Source organism: Leptodactylus fuscus, chromosome 1 (assembly GCF_031893055.1).
Source record: "Leptodactylus fuscus isolate aLepFus1 chromosome 1, aLepFus1.hap2, whole genome shotgun sequence".
Classification (NCBI taxonomy): Eukaryota; Metazoa; Chordata; class Amphibia; order Anura; family Leptodactylidae; genus Leptodactylus; species Leptodactylus fuscus.
Genome location: NC_134265.1, coordinates 370,110,511 through 370,129,773, shown reverse-complemented (window position 1 = coordinate 370,129,773; position 19,263 = coordinate 370,110,511). Strand labels below are relative to the sequence as shown.

Here is a 19,263-nt window from a genome sequence, read left to right as displayed (position 1 = left end):
AGAGAGAGGAGACACGGGGAGCAGTCTATGAGAGAGGAGACACGGGGAGCAGTCTATGAGGGAGGAGACACGGGGAGCAGTCTGTGTGAGAGAGGAGACACGGGGAGCAGTCTGTGAGAGAGAGGAGACACGGGGAGCAGTCTGTATGAGAGAGGAGACACGGGGAGCAGTCTGTGAGAGAGAGGAGACATGGGGAGCAGTCTGTGTGAGAGAGGAGACATAGGGAGCAGTCTGCGTGAGAGAGGAGACATGGGGAGCAGTCTGTGTGAGAGAGGAGACATAGGGAGCAGTCTGTGTGAGAGAGGAGACACGGGGAGCAGTCTGTGTGAGAGAGGAGACATGGGGAGCAGTCTATGACAGAGGAGACACGGGGAGCAGTCTGTGTGAGAGAGGAGACATGGGGAGCAGTCTGTGTGAGAGAGGAGACATAGGGAGCAGTCTGTGTGAGAGAGGAGGCACGGGGAGCAGTCTGTGAGAGAGAGGAGACACGGGGAGCAGTCTGTGAGAGAGGAGACACGGGGAGCAGTCTGTGTGAGAGAGGAGACACGGGGAGCAGTCTGTGTGAGAGAGGAGACACGGGGAGCAGTCTGTGTGAGAGAGGAGACACGGGGAGCAGTCTGTGTGAGAGAGGAGACACGGGGAGCAGTCTGTGTGAGAGAGGAGGCACGGGGAGCAGTCTGTGTGAGAGAGGAGACACGGGGAGCAGTCTATGAGAGAGGAGACACGGGGAGCAGTCTGTGTGAGAGAGGAGACACGGGGAGCAGTCTGTGTGAGAGGAGACACGGGGAGCAGTCTGTGTGAGAGAGGAGACACGGGGAGCAGTCTGTGTGAGTGTGAGAGTGTGAGAGAGGAGGCACGGGGAGCAGTCTGTGTGAGAGAGGAGACACGGGGAGCAGTCTGTGAGAGGGAGGAGGCACGGGGAGCAGTCTGTGAGAGGGAAGAGATACGGGGAGCAGTCTGTGTGAGAGAGGAGACAGGGGGAGCAGTCTATGAGAGAGGAGACATGGGGAGCAGTCTGTGTGAGAGAGGAGACATGGGGAGCAGTCTGTGTGAGAGAGGAGACACGGGGAGCAGTCTGTGTGAGAGAGGAGATACGGGGAGCAGTCTGTGTGAGAGAGGAGACATAGGGAGCAGTCTATGAGAGAGGAGACACGGGGAGCAGTCTGTGTGAGAGAGGAGACATAGGGAGCAGTCTATGAGAGAGGAGACACGGGGAGCAGTCTGTGTGAGAGGAGACACGGGGAGCAGTCTGTGTGAGAGAGGAGACACGGGGAGCAGTCTGTGTGAGAGAGGAGACACTGGGAGCAGTCTGTGTGAGAGAGGAGACACGGGGAGCAGTCTGTGTGAGAGAGGAGACATAGGGAGCAGTCTATGAGAGAGGAGACACGGGGAGCAGTCTGTGTGAGAGAGGAGACACGGGGAGCAGTCTATGAGAGAGGAGACACGGGGAGCAGTCTGTGTGAGAGAGGAGACACGGGGAGCAGTCTATGAGAGAGCAGACACTGGGAGCAGTCTGTGTGAGAGAGGAGACACGGGGAGCAGTCTGTGTCAGAGAGGAGACATGGGGAGCAGTCTGTGTGAGAGAGGAGACACGGGGAGCAGTCTGTGTGAGAGAGGAGACACGGGGAGCAGTCTATGAGAGAGCAGACACTGGGAGCAGTCTGTGTGAGAGAGGAGACACGGGGAGCAGTCTATGAGAGAGGAGACACGGGGAGCAGTCTGTGTGAGAGAGGAGACACGGGGAGCAGTCTGTGTGAGAGAGGAGACATAGGGAGCAGTCTGTGTGAGAGAGGAGACACGGGGAGCAGTCTATGAGAGAGCAGACACGGGGAGCAGTCTATGAGAGAGCAGACACGGGGAGCAGTCTGTGTGAGAGAGGAGATACGGGGAGCAGTCTGTGTGAGAGAGGAGACACGGGGAGCAGTCTGTGTGAGAGAGGAGACATGGGGAGTAGTCTGTGTGAGAGAGGAGACACGGGGAGCAGTCTGTGTGAGAGAGGAGACATAGGGAGCAGTCTGTGTGAGAGAGGAGACACGGGGAGCAGTCTATGAGAGAGGAGACACGGGGAGCAGTCTGTGTGAGAGAGGAGACATAGGGAGCAGTCTGTGTGAGAGAGGAGACACGGGGAGCAGTCTGTGTGAGAGAGGAGACATAGGGAGCAGTCTATGAGAGAGGAGACACGGGGAGCAGTCTGTGTGAGAGAGGAGACATAGGGAGCAGTCTGTGTGAGAGAGGAGACACGGGGAGCAGTCTGTGTGAGAGAGGAGACATAGGGAGCAGTCTATGAGAGAGGAGACACGGGGAGCAGTCTATGAGAGAGAGGAGACACGGGGAGCAGTCTGTGTGAGAGAGGAGACATGGGGAGCAGTCTATGAGAGAGGAGACACGGGGAGCAGTCTATGAGAGAGGAGACACGGGGAGCAATCTGTGTGAGAGAGCAGACACTGGGAGCAGTCTGTGTGAGAGAGGAGAGACGGGGAGCAGTCTGTGTGAGAGAGGAGACATGGGGAGCAGTCTATGAGAGAGGAGACACGGGGAGCAGTCTATGAGAGAGCAGACACGGGGAGCAATCTGTGTGAGAGAGCAGACACTGGGAGCAGTCTGTGTGAGAGAGGAGAGACGGGGAGCAGTCTGTGTGAGAGAGGAGACACGGGAGCAGTCTGTGTGAGAGAGGAGACACGGGGAGCAGTCTATGAGAGAGGAGACACGGGGAGCAGTCTGTGTGAGAGAGAGGAGACACGGGGAGCAGTCTATGAGAGAGGAGACACGGGGAGCAGTCTATGAGGGAGGAGACACGGGGAGCAGTCTGTGTGAGAGAGGAGACACGGGGAGCAGTCTGTGAGAGAGAGGAGACACGGGGAGCAGTCTGTATGAGAGAGGAGACACGGGGAGCAGTCTGTGAGAGAGAGGAGACATAGGGAGCAGTCTGTGTGAGAGAGGAGACATAGGGAGCAGTCTGCGTGAGAGAGGAGACATGGGGAGCAGTCTGTGTGAGAGAGGAGACATAGGGAGCAGTCTGTGTGAGAGAGGAGACACGGGGAGCAGTCTGTGTGAGAGAGGAGACATGGGGAGCAGTCTATGAGAGAGGAGACACGGGGAGCAGTCTGTGTGAGAGAGGAGACATGGGGAGCAGTCTGTGTGAGAGAGGAGACATAGGGAGCAGTCTGTGTGAGAGAGGAGGCACGGGGAGCAGTCTGTGAGAGAGAGGAGACACGGGGAGCAGTCTGTGAGAGAGGAGACACGGGGAGCAGTCTGTGTGAGAGAGGAGACACGGGGAGCAGTCTGTGTGAGAGAGGAGACACGGGGAGCAGTCTGTGTGAGAGAGGAGACACGGGGAGCAGTCTGTGTGAGAGAGGAGACACGGGGAGCAGTCTGTGTGAGAGAGGAGACACGGGGAGCAGTCTGTGTGAGAGAGGAGGCACGGGGAGCAGTCTGTGAGAGAGAGGAGACACGGGGAGCAGTCTATGAGAGAGGAGACACGGGGAGCAGTCTGTGTGAGAGAGGAGACACGGGGAGCAGTCTGTGTGAGAGAGGAGACACGGGGAGCAGTCTGTGTGAGAGAGGAGGCACGGGGAGCAGTCTGTGTGAGAGAGGAGACACGGGGAGCAGTCTGTGAGAGGGAGGAGGCACGGGGAGCAGTCTGTGAGAGGGAAGAGATACGGGGAGCAGTCTGTGTGAGAGAGGAGACAGGGGGAGCAGTCTATGAGAGAGGAGACATGGGGAGCAGTCTGTGTGAGAGAGGAGACATGGGGAGCAGTCTGTGTGAGAGAGGAGACATGGGGAGCAGTCTGTGTGAGAGAGGAGACATGGGGAGCAGTCTGTGTGAGAGTGGAGACATGGGGAGCAGTCTGTGTGAGAGAGGAGACATAGGGAGCAGTCTGTGTGAGAGAGGAGACACGGGGAGCAGTCTATGAGAGAGGAGACACGGGGAGCAGTCTGTGTGAGAGAAGAGACACGGGGAGCAGTCTATGAGAGAGCAGACACTGGGAGCAGTCTGTGTGAGAGATGAGACACGGGGAGCAGTCTGTGTGAGAGAGGAGACACGGGGAGCAGTCTATGAGAGAGGAGACACGGGGAGCAGTCTGTGTGAGAGAGGAGACACGGGGAGCAGTCTATGAGAGAGGAGACACGGGGAGCAGTCTGTGTGAGAGAGGAGACACGGGGAGCAGTCTGTGTGAGAGAAGAGACACGGGGAGCAGTCTGTGTGAGAGAGGAGGCACGGGGAGCAGTCTGTGAGATAGAGGAGACCCGGGGAGCAGTCTGTATGAGAGAGGAGACACGGGGAGCAGTCTATGAGAGAGGAGACACGGGGAGCAGTCTGTGAGAGAGAGGAGACACGGGGAGCAGTCTGTGTGAGAGAGGAGGCACGGGGAGCAGTCTGTGAGATAGAGGAGACACGGGGAGCAGTCTGTATGAGAGAGGAGACACGGGGAGCAGTCTATGAGAGAGGAGACACGGGGAGCAGTCTGTGTGAGAGAGGAGACATGGGGAGCAGTCTGTGTGAGAGAGGAGACATGGGGAGCAGTATGTGTGAGAGAGGAGACACGGGGAGCAGTCTGTGAGAGGGAGGAGATACGGGGAGCAGTCTATGAGAGAGGAGACACGGGGAGCAGTCTATGAGGGAGGAGACACGGGGAGCAGTCTGTGTGAGAGAGGAGACACGGGGAGCAGTCTGTGTGAGAGAGGAGACACGGGGAGCAGTCTGTATGAGAGAGGAGACACGGGGAGCAGTCTGTGAGAGAGAGGAGACATAGGGAGCAGTCTGTGTGAGAGAGGAGACATAGGGAGCAGTCTGCGTGAGAGAGGAGACATGGGGAGCAGTCTGTGTGAGAGAGGAGACACGGGGAGTAGTCTGTGTGAGAGAGGAGATACGGGGAGCAGTCTGTGTGAGAGAGGAGACATAGGGAGCAGTCTATGAGAGAGGAGACACGGGGAGCAGTCTGTGTGAGAGAGGAGACATAGGGAGCAGTCTATGAGAGAGGAGACACGGGGAGCAGTCTGTGTGAGAGAGGAGACACGGGGAGCAGTCTGTGTGAGAGAGGAGACACGGGGAGCAGTCTGTGTGAGAGAGGAGACACTGGGAGCAGTCTATGAGAGAGCAGACACTGGGAGCAGTCTGTGTGAGAGAGGAGACACGGGGAGCAGTCTGTGTGAGAGAGGAGACACGGGGAGCAGTCTGTGTGAGAGAGGAGACACGGGGAGCAGTCTGTGTGAGAGAGGAGACACGGGGAGCAGTCTATGAGAGAGGAGACACGGGGAGCAGTCTGTGTGAGAGAGAGGAGACACGGGGAGCAGTCTATGAGAGAGGAGACACGGGGAGCAGTCTGTGTGAGAGAGGAGACACGGGGAGCAGTCTGTGAGAGAGAGGAGACACGGGGAGCAGTCTGTGAGAGAGAGGAGACACGGGGAGCAGTCTGTGTGAGAGAGGAGACATGGGGAGCAGTCTATGAGAGAGGATACATGGGGAGCAGTCTGCGTGAGAGAGGAGACATGGGGAGCAGTCTATGAGAGAGGAGACATGGGGAGCAGTCTATGAGAGAGGAGACACGGGGAGCAGTCTGTGTGAGAGAGGAGACATGGGGAGCAGTCTGTGTGAGAGAGGAGACATGGGGAGCAGTCTGTGAGAGAGGAGACACGGGGAGCAGTCTGTGTGAGAGAGGAGACACGGGGAGCAGTCTATGAGAGAGGAGACACGGGGAGCAGTCTGTGAGAGAGGAGACATGGGGAGCAGTCTGTGTGAGAGAAGAGACACGGGGAGCAGTCTATGAGAGAGGAGACACGGGGAGCAGTCTGTGAGAGAGGAGACATGGGGAGCAGTCTGTGTGAGAGAGGAGACACGGGGAGCAGTCTGTGTGAGAGAGGAGACACGGGGAGCAGTCTGTGTGAGAGAGGAGACATGGGGAGCAGTCTGTGTGAGAGAGGAGACACGGGGAGCAGTCTATGAGAGAGGAGACACGGGGAGCAGTCTGTGTGAGAGAGGAGGCACGGGGAGCAGTCTGTATGAGAGAGGAGACACGGGGAGCAGTCTGTGAGAGAGAGGAGACATAGGGAGCAGTCTGTGTGAGAGAGGAGACATAGGGAGCAGTCTGCGTGAGAGAGGAGACATGGGGAGCAGTCTGTGTGAGAGAGGAGACATAGGGAGCAGTCTGTGTGAGAGAGGAGACACGGGGAGCAGTCTGTGTGAGAGAGGAGACATGGGGAGCAGTCTATGAGAGAGGAGACACGGGGAGCAGTCTGTGTGAGAGAGGAGACATGGGGAGCAGTCTGTGTGAGAGAGGAGACATAGGGAGCAGTCTGTGTGAGAGAGGAGGCACGGGGAGCAGTCTATGAGGGAGGAGACACGGGGAGCAGTCTGTGTGAGAGAGGAGACACGGGGAGCAGTCTGTGAGAGAGAGGAGACACGGGGAGCAGTCTGTATGAGAGAGGAGACACGGGGAGCAGTCTGTGAGAGAGAGGAGACATAGGGAGCAGTCTGTGTGAGAGAGGAGACATAGGGAGCAGTCTGCGTGAGAGAGGAGACATGGGGAGCAGTCTGTGTGAGAGAGGAGACATAGGGAGCAGTCTGTGTGAGAGAGGAGACACGGGGAGCAGTCTGTGTGAGAGAGGAGACATGGGGAGCAGTCTATGAGAGAGGAGACACGGGGAGCAGTCTGTGTGAGAGAGGAGACATGGGGAGCAGTCTGTGTGAGAGAGGAGACATAGGGAGCAGTCTGTGTGAGAGAGGAGGCACGGGGAGCAGTCTGTGAGAGAGAGGAGACACGGGGAGCAGTCTGTGAGAGAGGAGACACGGGGAGCAGTCTGTGTGAGAGAGGAGACACGGGGAGCAGTCTGTGTGAGAGAGGAGACACGGGGAGCAGTCTGTGTGAGAGAGGAGACACGGGGAGCAGTCTGTGTGAGAGAGGAGACACGGGGAGCAGTCTGTGTGAGAGAGGAGACACGGGGAGCAGTCTGTGTGAGAGAGGAGGCACGGGGAGCAGTCTGTGAGAGAGAGGAGACACGGGGAGCAGTCTATGAGAGAGGAGACACGGGGAGCAGTCTGTGTGAGAGAGGAGACACGGGGAGCAGTCTGTGTGAGAGAGGAGACACGGGGAGCAGTCTGTGTGAGAGAGGAGGCACGGGGAGCAGTCTGTGTGAGAGAGGAGACACGGGGAGCAGTCTGTGAGAGGGAGGAGGCACGGGGAGCAGTCTGTGAGAGGGAAGAGATACGGGGAGCAGTCTGTGTGAGAGAGGAGACAGGGGGAGCAGTCTATGAGAGAGGAGACATGGGGAGCAGTCTGTGTGAGAGAGGAGACATGGGGAGCAGTCTGTGTGAGAGAGGAGACATGGGGAGCAGTCTGTGTGAGAGAGGAGACATGGGGAGCAGTCTGTGTGAGAGTGGAGACATGGGGAGCAGTCTGTGTGAGAGAGGAGACATAGGGAGCAGTCTGTGTGAGAGAGGAGACACGGGGAGCAGTCTATGAGAGAGGAGACACGGGGAGCAGTCTGTGTGAGAGAAGAGACACGGGGAGCAGTCTATGAGAGAGCAGACACTGGGAGCAGTCTGTGTGAGAGATGAGACACGGGGAGCAGTCTGTGTGAGAGAGGAGACACGGGGAGCAGTCTATGAGAGAGGAGACACGGGGAGCAGTCTGTGTGAGAGAGGAGACACGGGGAGCAGTCTATGAGAGAGGAGACACGGGGAGCAGTCTGTGTGAGAGAGGAGACACGGGGAGCAGTCTGTGTGAGAGAAGAGACACGGGGAGCAGTCTGTGTGAGAGAGGAGGCACGGGGAGCAGTCTGTGAGATAGAGGAGACCCGGGGAGCAGTCTGTATGAGAGAGGAGACACGGGGAGCAGTCTATGAGAGAGGAGACACGGGGAGCAGTCTGTGAGAGAGAGGAGACACGGGGAGCAGTCTGTGTGAGAGAGGAGGCACGGGGAGCAGTCTGTGAGATAGAGGAGACACGGGGAGCAGTCTGTATGAGAGAGGAGACACGGGGAGCAGTCTATGAGAGAGGAGACACGGGGAGCAGTCTGTGTGAGAGAGGAGACATGGGGAGCAGTCTGTGTGAGAGAGGAGACATGGGGAGCAGTATGTGTGAGAGAGGAGACACGGGGAGCAGTCTGTGAGAGGGAGGAGATACGGGGAGCAGTCTATGAGAGAGGAGACACGGGGAGCAGTCTATGAGGGAGGAGACACGGGGAGCAGTCTGTGTGAGAGAGGAGACACGGGGAGCAGTCTGTGTGAGAGAGGAGACACGGGGAGCAGTCTGTATGAGAGAGGAGACACGGGGAGCAGTCTGTGAGAGAGAGGAGACATAGGGAGCAGTCTGTGTGAGAGAGGAGACATAGGGAGCAGTCTGCGTGAGAGAGGAGACATGGGGAGCAGTCTGTGTGAGAGAGGAGACACGGGGAGTAGTCTGTGTGAGAGAGGAGATACGGGGAGCAGTCTGTGTGAGAGAGGAGACATAGGGAGCAGTCTATGAGAGAGGAGACACGGGGAGCAGTCTGTGTGAGAGAGGAGACATAGGGAGCAGTCTATGAGAGAGGAGACACGGGGAGCAGTCTGTGTGAGAGAGGAGACACGGGGAGCAGTCTGTGTGAGAGAGGAGACACGGGGAGCAGTCTGTGTGAGAGAGGAGACACTGGGAGCAGTCTATGAGAGAGCAGACACTGGGAGCAGTCTGTGTGAGAGAGGAGACACGGGGAGCAGTCTGTGTGAGAGAGGAGACACGGGGAGCAGTCTGTGTGAGAGAGGAGACACGGGGAGCAGTCTGTGTGAGAGAGGAGACACGGGGAGCAGTCTATGAGAGAGGAGACACGGGGAGCAGTCTGTGTGAGAGAGAGGAGACACGGGGAGCAGTCTATGAGAGAGGAGACACGGGGAGCAGTCTGTGTGAGAGAGGAGACACGGGGAGCAGTCTGTGAGAGAGAGGAGACACGGGGAGCAGTCTGTGAGAGAGAGGAGACACGGGGAGCAGTCTGTGTGAGAGAGGAGACATGGGGAGCAGTCTATGAGAGAGGATACATGGGGAGCAGTCTGCGTGAGAGAGGAGACATGGGGAGCAGTCTATGAGAGAGGAGACATGGGGAGCAGTCTATGAGAGAGGAGACACGGGGAGCAGTCTGTGTGAGAGAGGAGACATGGGGAGCAGTCTGTGTGAGAGAGGAGACATGGGGAGCAGTCTGTGAGAGAGGAGACACGGGGAGCAGTCTGTGTGAGAGAGGAGACACGGGGAGCAGTCTATGAGAGAGGAGACACGGGGAGCAGTCTGTGAGAGAGGAGACATGGGGAGCAGTCTGTGTGAGAGAAGAGACACGGGGAGCAGTCTATGAGAGAGGAGACACGGGGAGCAGTCTGTGAGAGAGGAGACATGGGGAGCAGTCTGTGTGAGAGAGGAGACACGGGGAGCAGTCTGTGTGAGAGAGGAGACACGGGGAGCAGTCTGTGTGAGAGAGGAGACATGGGGAGCAGTCTGTGTGAGAGAGGAGACACGGGGAGCAGTCTATGAGAGAGGAGACACGGGGAGCAGTCTGTGTGAGAGAGGAGGCACGGGGAGCAGTCTGTGTGAGAGAGGAGGCACGGGGAGCAGTCTGTGTGAGAGAGAGGAGACATAGGGAGCAGTCTGTGAGAGAGAGGAGACATAGGGAGCAGTCTGTGTGAGAGAGGAGACATAGGGAGCAGTCTGTGTGAGAGAGGAGACATAGGGAGCAGTCTGTGTGAGAGAGGAGACATGGGGAGCAGTCTGCGTGAGAGAGGAGACGGAGCAGTCTGTGTGAGAGAGGGCATGGCGAGCAGTCTGTGTGAGAGAGGAGACATGGGGAGCAGTCTATGAGAGAGGAGACACGGGGAGCAGTCTGTGTGAGAGAGGAGACACGGGGAGCAGTCTGTATGAGAGAGGAGACACGGGGAGCAGTCTATGAGAGAGGAGACACGGGGAGCAGTCTGTGTGAGAGAGGAGACATGGGGAGCAGTCTGTGTGAGAGAGGAGACACGGGGAGCAGTCTGTGAGAGAGAGGAGACACGGGGAGCAGTCTGTGTGAGAGAGGAGACACGGGGAGCAGTCTGTGTGAGAGAGGAGACACGGGGAGCAGTCTATGAGAGAGGAGACACGGGGAGCAGTCTGTGTGAGAGAGGAGACATGGGGAGCAGTCTATGAGAGAGGAGACACTGGGAGCAGTCTGTGTGAGAGAGGAGACACGGGGAGCAGTCTGTGTGAGAGAGGAGACACGGGGAGCAGTCTATGAGAGAGGAGACACGGGGAGCAGTCTATGAGAGAGGAGACATGGGGAGCAGTCTGTGTGAGAGAGGAGACACGGGGAGCAGTCTATGAGAGAGGAGACACTGGGAGCAGTCTGTGTGAGAGAGGAGACACGGGGAGCAGTCTGTGTGAGAGAGGAGACACGGGGAGCAGTCTGTGTGAGAGAGGAGACACGGGGAGCAGTCTGTGTGAGAGAGGAGACATGGGGAGCAGTCTATGAGAGAGGAGACATGGGGAGCAGTCTGTGTGAGAGAGGAGACATGGGGAGCAGTCTGTGTGAGAGAGGAGACATAGGGAGCAGTCTGTGTGAGAGAGGAGACATAGGGAGCAGTCTGCATGAGAGAGGAGACATGGGGAGCAGTCTGTGTGAGAGAGGAGACATGGGGAGCAGTCTGTGTGAGAGAGGAGACATGGGGAGCAGTCTGTGTGAGAGAGGAGACATAGGGAGCAGTCTGTGTGAGAGAGGAGACACGGGGAGCAGTCTGTGTGAGAGAGGAGACACGGGGAGCAGTCTGTGTGAGAGAGGAGACACGGGGAGCAGTCTATGAGAGAGCAGACACTGGGAGCAGTCTGTGTGAGAGATGAGACACGGGGAGCAGTCTGTGTGAGAGAGGAGACACGGGGAGCAGTCTATGAGAGAGGAGACACGGGGAGCAGTCTGTGAGAGAGGAGACACGGGGAGCAGTCTGTGTGAGAGAAGAGACACGGGGAGCAGTCTATGAGAGAGCAGACACTGGGAGCAGTCTGTGTGAGAGAGGAGACATGGGGAGCAGTCTGTGTGAGAGAGGAGACACGGGGAGCAGTCTGTGTGAGAGAGGAGACACGGGGAGCAGTCTGTATGAGAGAGGAGACACGGGGAGCAGTCTGTGAGAGAGAGGAGACATAGGGAGCAGTCTGTGTGAGAGAGGAGACACAGGGAGCAGTCTGCGTGAGAGAGGAGACACGGGGAGCAGTCTGTGTGAGAGAGGGCATGGCGAGCAGTCTGTGTGAGAGAGGGCATGGCGAGCAGTCTGTGTGAGAGAGGAGACACGGGGAGCAGTCTGTGAGAGAGAGGAGACACGGGGAGCAGTCTGTGTGAGAGAGGAGACATAGGGAGCAGTCTGTGTGAGAGAGGAGACACGGGGAGCAGTCTGTGTGAGAGAGGAGACACGGGGAGCAGTCTGTGTGAGAGAGGGCATGGCGAGCAGTCTGTGTGAGAGAGGGCATGGCGAGCAGTCTGTGTGAGAGAGGAGACACGGGGAGCAGTCTGTGAGAGAGAGGAGACACGGGGAGCAGTCTGTGTGAGAGAGGAGACATGGGGAGCAGTCTATGAGAGAGGATACATGGGGAGCAGTCTGCGTGAGAGAGGAGACATGGGGAGCAGTCTATGAGAGAGGAGACATGGGGAGCAGTCTATGAGAGAGGAGACACGGGGAGCAGTCTGTGTGAGAGAGGAGACATGGGGAGCAGTCTGTGTGAGAGAGGAGACATGGGGAGCAGTCTGTGTGAGAGAGGAGACATAGGGAGCAGTCTGTGTGAGAGAGGAGACATAGGGAGCAGTCTGTGTGAGAGAGGAGACATAGGGAGCAGTCTGTGTGAGAGAGGAGACATAGGGAGCAGTCTGCATGAGAGAGGAGACATGGGGAGCAGTCTGTGTGAGAGAGGAGACATGGGGGACAGTCTGCATGAGAGAGGAGACATAGGGAGCAGTCTGTGTGAGAGAGGAGACATAGGGAGCAGTCTGCATGAGAGAGGAGACATGGGGAGCAGTCTGTGTGAGAGAGGAGACATGGGGAGCAGTCTGTGTGAGAGAGGAGACACGGGGAGCAGTCTATGAGAGAGGAGACACGGGGAGCAGTCTGTGTGAGAGAAGAGACACGGGGAGCAGTCTATGAGAGAGCAGACACTGGGAGCAGTCTGTGTGAGAGAGGAGACACGGGGAGCAGTCTGTGTGAGAGAGGAGACATGGGGAGCAGTCTGCATGAGAGAGGAGACATGGGGAGCAGTCTGTGTGAGAGAGGAGACATGGGGAGCAGTCTGTGTTAGAGAGGAGACACGGGGAGCAGTCTGTGTGAGAGAGGAGACACGGGGAGCAGTCTGAGAGAGGAGACACGGGGAGCAGTCTGTGTGAGAGAGGAGACACGGGGAGCAGTCTATGAGAGAGCAGACACTGGGAGCAGTCTGTGAGAGAGGAGACACGGGGAGCAGTCTATGAGAGAGCAGACACTGGGAGCAGTCTGTGTGAGAGATGAGACACGGGGAGCAGTCTGTGTGAGAGAGGAGACACGGGGAGCAGTCTATGAGAGAGGAGACACGGGGAGCAGTCTGTGAGAGAGGAGACATGGGGAGCAGTCTGTGTGAGAGAAGAGACACGGGGAGCAGTCTGTGAGAGAGCAGACACTGGGAGCAGTCTGTGTGAGAGAGGAGACACGGGGAGCAGTCTATGAGAGAGGAGACACGGGGAGCAGTCTGTGTGAGAGAGGAGACACGGGGAGCAGTCTATGAGAGAGGAGACACGGGGAGCAGTCTGTGTGAGAGAGGAGACATGGGGAGCAGTCTATGAGAGAGGAGACACGGGGAGCAGTCTGTGTGAGAGAGGAGACACGGGGAGCAGTCTGTGTGAGAGAGGAGACACGGGGAGCAGTCTGTGTGAGAGAGGAGACACGGGGAGCAGTCTATGAGAGAGGAGACATGGGGAGCAGTCTGTGTGAGAGAGGAGACATAGGGAGCAGTCTGCGTGAGAGAGGAGACATGGGGAGCAGTCTGTGTGAGAGAGGAGACACGGGGAGCAGTCTATGAGAGAGGAGACACTGGGAGCAGTCTGTGTGAGAGAGGAGACATGGGGAGCAGTCTGTGTGAGAGAGGAGACATGGGGAGCAGTCTGCGTGAGAGAGGAGACATGGGGAGCAGTCTGCGTGAGAGAGGAGACATGGGGAGCAGTCTGCGTGAGAGAGGAGACACGGGGAGTAGTCTGTGTGAGAGAGGAGACATAGGGAGCAGTCTGCGTGAGAGAGGAGACACGGGGAGTAGTCTGCGTGAGAGAGGAGACACGGGGAGTAGTCTGTGTGAGAGAGGAGACATAGGGAGCAGTCTGCGTGAGAGAGGAGACACGGGGAGTAGTCTGTGTGAGAGAGGAGACACGGGGAGCAGTCTATGAGAGAGGAGACACGGGGAGCAATCTGTGTGAGAGAGGAGACACTGGGAGCAGTCTGTGTGAGAGAGGAGACATAGGGAGCAGTCTGCGTGAGAGAGGAGACATGGGGAGCAGTCTGCGTGAGAGAGGAGACATGGGGAGCAGTCTGCGTGAGAGAGGAGACATGGGGAGCAGTCTGCGTGAGAGAGGAGACACGGGGAGTAGTCTGTGTGAGAGAGGAGACATAGGGAGCAGTCTGCGTGAGAGAGGAGACACGGGGAGTAGTCTGTGTGAGAGAGGAGACACGGGGAGCAGTCTGTGTGAGAGAGGAGACACGGGGAGCAGTCTGCGTGAGAGAGGAGACGGAGCAGTCTGTGTGAGAGAGGGCATGGCGAGCAGTCTGTGTGAGAGAGGAGACACGGGGAGCAGTCTGTGTGAGAGAGGAGACATGGGGAGCAGTCTGCGTGAGAGAGGAGACGGAGCAGTCTGTGTGAGAGAGGGCATGGCGAGCAGTCTGTGTGAGAGAGGAGACACGGGGAGCAGTCTGTGTGAGAGAGGAGACACGGGGAGCAGTCTATGAGAGAGGAGACACGGGGAGCAGTCTGTGTGAGAGAGGAGACACGGGGAGCAGTCTATGAGAGAGGAGACACGGGGAGCAGTCTGTGAGAGAGAGGAGACACGGGGAGCAGTCTGTGTGAGAGAGGAGACACGGGGAGCAGTCTGTGTGAGAGAGGAGACACGGGGAGCAGTCTGTGTGAGAGAGGAGACACGGGGAGCAGTCTATGAGAGAGGAGACACGGGGAGCAGTCTATGAGAGAGGAGACATGGGGAGCAGTCTGTGTGAGAGAGGAGACACGGGGAGCAGTCTATGAGAGAGGAGACACTGGGAGCAGTCTGTGTGAGAGAGGAGACACGGGGAGCAGTCTGTGATAGAGGAGACATGGGGAGCAGTCTATGAGAGAGGAGACATGGGGAGCAGTCTGTGTGAGAGAGGAGACACGGGGAGCAGTCTGTGTGAGAGAGGAGACACGGGGAGCAGTCTATGAGAGAGGAGACACGGGGAGCAGTCTGTGTGAGAGAGGAGACACGGGGAGCAGTCTATGAGAGAGGAGACACGGGGAGCAGTCTATGAGAGAGGAGACACGGGGAGCAGTCTGTGTGAGAGAGGAGACATGGGGAGCAGTCTATGAGAGAGGAGACATGGGGAGCAGTCTGTGTGAGAGAGGAGACACGGGGAGCAGTCTGTGTGAGAGAGGAGACACGGGGAGCAGTCTGCGTGAGAGAGGAGAAACGGGGAGCAGTCTGTGTGAGAGAGGAGACACGGGGAGCAGTCTATGAGAGAGGAGACACGGGGAGCAGTCTATGAGAGAGGAGACACGGGGAGCAGTCTGTGAGAGAGAGGAGACATAGGGAGCAGTCTGTGTGAGAGAGGAGACACGGGGAGCAGTCTGCGTGAGAGAGGAGAAACGGGGAGCAGTCTGTGTGAGAGAGGAGACATAGGGAGCAGTCTATGAGAGAGGAGACACGGGGAGCAGTCTATGAGAGAGGAGACACGGGGAGCAGTCTATGAGAGAGGAGACATGGGGAGCAGTCTTTGTGAGAGAGGAGACACGGGGAGCAGTCTATGAGAGAGGAGACACGGGGAGCAGTCTGTGTGAGAGAGGAGACATAGGGAGCAGTCTGCGTGAGAGAGGAGACATCGGGAGCAGTCTGCGTGAGAGAGGAGACGGAGCAGTCTGTGTGAGAGAGGGCATGGCGAGCAGTCTGTGTGAGAGAGGAGACACGGGGAGCAGTCTGTGTGAGAGAGGAGACACGGGGAGCAGTCTGTGAGAGAGGAGACATGGGGAGCAGTCTTTCCCTCCTGAAATCCTCTGTGCTGTCTGCTCTTAGCACTGTGTAATTTCTCCTCCAGGACATGGGTCAGTCCTTGTGTTTCGTCTCCGCAGGGGGAGCTGACGTTTGAGGAGGACACACTGGTGGAGGGCGGCAAACTGGGCCAAATGCACAACGGGACCACGTTCACAGAAGTGCGTCAGTACCGGAGCGGCCACCATCTTGTCCGCTTCTACTTCCTGACCCGCGTCTACTCTACTTACCTGGAGAGCATACTGTCAGACTTCCAGAGCGGACCCCAACCCGACGTGCTGATAGTCAACTCCTGCGTCTGGGATGTCAACAGGTGACTCTATGTTACATTGTACCAGCCCCGCCGCCATATTGGTACAGCAGATGCGCATTGTCCTCTTCTCCTGCAGGTACAATGACCACCATCTGGAGGCGTACAAGAACAACCTGGACTCTCTGTTCCTGCGCCTCAAGGAGGTCCTGAGCCCCGAGTGCCTCATCATATGGAGCATGACCATGCCAGTCGGGTACAGGGATTACGAAATGCCAGAGGTAAGTGCGCCAATGTCCGTGTGTCATGGTGGATGAGGGCTACGTGTATGGTGATGAGAGCGGCACGCTCCTTGTTGGTGTCTGATCCTCCCGTAGTCTGAGCATTCTGCTTCATGGATGGACCAGGCTTCGAGAACGTTTGCAGCATCTGTCAGTTGGACCCGTTGGGTCACTTTGCGCAGGGGGCGTGTCCATGTCTACCCCCTTCTCCCATGTGACGCCATTGCCTGTATGGGTTTCTGTTTTCAGGGCATTGTACATAACCTGAAGCGGGAGGTCATTGAGGGGAACTTCTTCAGCGCCACTTTGGCAAATTTCCACAAGCTGGACGTCTTGGACATGCACTTTCACTTCCGAGGTAACCTGCACCTCCGATGCCGCGACGTCACCCACTGGAACCAGCTGGCACATCGGAAGTACACCCAGATCCTGCTGAGCCACATTGCCAAGGCCTGGGGGGTGGGACTGCCGAAGGGCAAGATGCCGAAAGGTGCGTCCTACTGGTTATCTCCACCATGTGTTGTGTACCCCTGTGGTCTCGGGAGCTCACAATCTAATGTCAGCGTATAATCTGGAGTTGTATACAGTGACCTACCGGGCTCAGTCTTGTAATCCGCTTTCCCCCATGTTTTCAGGCCTTGCTCTTCTCCCCACCCCTCAGATGGTTCCACTGAATAATCATCCGCGCTATGAGATCCAAGAGCAAGAGCTGTTTAGCCAAGGTAAGATTCTGCCCCGACCCGCCCTCACTGGGGTAGTTATGGGATGAGAGCAGGCTGGTCAGAGGATGATGTGTACTGGGGGCTCAGCATGGGGGCAGCAGCTCATCGCCCAATCATCTATGTCCGCAGGAGTTGCATCCCGCACCGTGTCCTCTGCTCTTCCCGCACCGTGTCCTCTGCTCTTCCCGCACCGTGTCCTCTGCTCTTCCCGCACCGTGTCCTCTGCTCTTCCCGCACCGTGTCCTCTGCTCTTCCCGCACCGTGTCCTCTGCTCTTCCCGCACCGTGTCCTCTGCTCTTCCCGCACCGTGTCCTCTGCTCTTCCCGCACCGTGTCCTCTGCTCTTCCCGCACCGTGTCCTCTGCTCTTCCCGCACCGTGTCCTCTGCTCTTCCCGCACCGTGTCCTCTGCTCTTCCCGCACCGTGTCCTCTGCTCTTCCCGCACCGTGTCCTCTGCTCTTCCCGCACCGTGTCCTCTGCTCTTCCCGCACCGTGTCCTCTGCTCTTCCCGCACCGTGTCCTCTGCTCTTCCCGCACCGTGTCCTCTGCTCTTCCCGCACCGTGTCCTCTGCTCTTCCCGCACCGTGTCCTCTGCTCTTCCCGCACCGTGTCCTCTGCTCTTCCCGCACCGTGTCCTCTGCTCTTCCCGCACCGTGTCCTCTGCTCTTCCCGCACCGTGTCCTCTGCTCTTCCCGCACCGTGTCCTCTGCTCTTCCCGCACCGTGTCCTCTGCTCTTCCCGCACCGTGTCCTCTGCTCTTCCCGCACCGTGTCCTCTGCTCTTCCCGCACCGTGTCCTCTGCTCTTCCCGCACCGTGTCCTCTGCTCTTCCCGCACCGTGTCCTCTGCTCTTCCCGCACCGTGTCCTCTGCTCTTCCCGCACCGTGTCCTCTGCTCTTCCCGCACCGTGTCCTCTGCTCTTCCCGCACCGTGTCCTCTGCTCTTCCCGCACCGTGTCCTCTGCTCTTCCCGCACCGTGTCCTCTGCTCTTCCCGCACCGTGTCCTCTGCTCTTCCCGCACCGTGTCCTCTGCTCTTCCCGCACCGTGTCCTCTGCTCTTCCCGCACCGTGTCCTCTGCTCTTCCCGCACCGTGTCCTCTGCTCTTCCCGCACCGTGTCTGCTCCTCCTCCTCTTCCCGCACCGTGTCTGCTCCTCCTCCTCTTCCCGCACCGTGTCTGCTCCTCCTCCTCTTCCCGCACCGTGTCTGCTCCTCCTCCTCGTCCCGCACCGTGTCTGCTCCTCCTCTGCTCTTCCCGCACCGTGTCCTCTGCTCTTCCCGCACCGTGTCCTCCCGTCCTGCTCTTCCCGCACCGTGTCTGCTCCTCCTCCTCGTCCCGCACCGTGTCTGCTCCTCCTCCTCGTCCCGCACCGTGTCTGCTCCTCCTCTGCTCTTCCCGCACCGTGTCCTCTGCTCTTCCCGCACCGTGTCCTCCCGTCCTGCTCTTCCCGCACCGTGTCTGCTCCTCCTCCTCGTCCCGCACCGTGTCTGCTCCTCCTCCTCGTCCCGCACCGTGTCTGCTCCTCGTCCCGCACCGTGTCTGCTCCTCCTCCTCGTCCCGCACCGTGTCTGCTCCTCCTCCTCGTCCCGCACCGTGTCTGCTCCTCCTCCTCGTCCCGCACCGTGTCTGCTCCTCCTCCTCGTCCCGCACCGTGTCTGCTCCTCCTCCTCGTCCCGCACCTTGTCTGCTCCTCCTCCTCGTCCCGCACCGTGTCTGCTCCTCCTCCTCGTCCCGCACCGTGTCTGCTCCTCCTCCTCGTCCCGCACCGTGTCTGCTCCTCCTCCTCGTCCCGCACCGTGTCTGCTCCTCCTCCTCTTCCCGCACCGTGTCTGCTCCTCCTCCTCTTCCCGCACCGTGTCTGCTCCTCCTCCTCTTCCCGCACCGTGTCTGCTCCTCCTCCTCTTCCCGCACCGTGTCTGCTCCTCCTCCTCTTCCCGCACCGTGTCTGCTCCTCCTCTTCCCGCACCGTGTCTGCTCCTCCTCCTCTTCCCGCACCGTGTCTGCTCCTCCTCCTCTTCCCGCACCGTGTCTGCTCCTCCTCCTCTTCCCGCACCGTGTCTGCTCCTCCTCCTCTTCCCGCACCGTGTCTGCTCCTCCTCCTCTTCCCGCACCGTGTCCTCCCCTCCTCCTCTTCCCGCACCGTGTCCTCCCGTTCTCCTCTTCCTGTGTCTTTTTCTCCTCTTTCCACACCACGTTCTTGTCTCCTCTTCTACCTGCGCCATGTCCTTTGTTTTATTATTATATTGCTTCTGTGGTGCTGTACATTATTATATTAATCCCATGGTGCTGTACATTATTATATTAATCCCATGGTGCTCTGTACATTATTATATTATTCCCATGGTGCTCTGTACATTATTATATTAATCCCATGGTGCTCTGTACATTATTATATTAATCCCATGGTGCTCTGTACATTATTATATTAATCCCATGGTGCTCTGTACATTATTATATTAATCTCATGGTGCTGTACATTATTATATTAATCCCATGGTGCTGTACATTATTATATTAATCCCATGGTGCTCTGTACATTATTATATTAATCCCATGGTGCTCTGTACATTATTATATTAATCCCATGGTGCTCTGTACATTATTATATTAATCCCATGGTGCTCTGTACATTATTATATTAATCCCATGGTGCTCTGTACATTATTATATTAATCCCATGGTGCTGTACATTATTATATTAATCCCATGGTGCTCTGTACATTATTATATTAATCTCATGGTGCTGTACATTATTATATTAATCCCATGGTGCTGTACATTATTATATTAATCC

At 57.7% G+C, this 19,263-nt stretch overlaps 1 protein-coding gene across 1 annotated transcript in view; it reads left to right on the top strand.

The window, feature by feature from the left end:
- The window catches only part of LOC142189559 (uncharacterized), a 222,967-nt gene that overhangs the window by 167,811 nt on the left and 35,893 nt on the right, over nt 1-19,263 (top strand). Inside the window, exons 4-7 of the mRNA XM_075262174.1 lie at nt 15,299-15,531; nt 15,608-15,749; nt 15,999-16,239; nt 16,385-16,471. Coding sequence (XP_075118275.1) covers nt 15,299-15,531; nt 15,608-15,749; nt 15,999-16,239; nt 16,385-16,471 — 703 coding nt within the window. The remainder of the gene's footprint in view (nt 1-15,298; nt 15,532-15,607; nt 15,750-15,998; nt 16,240-16,384; nt 16,472-19,263) is intronic.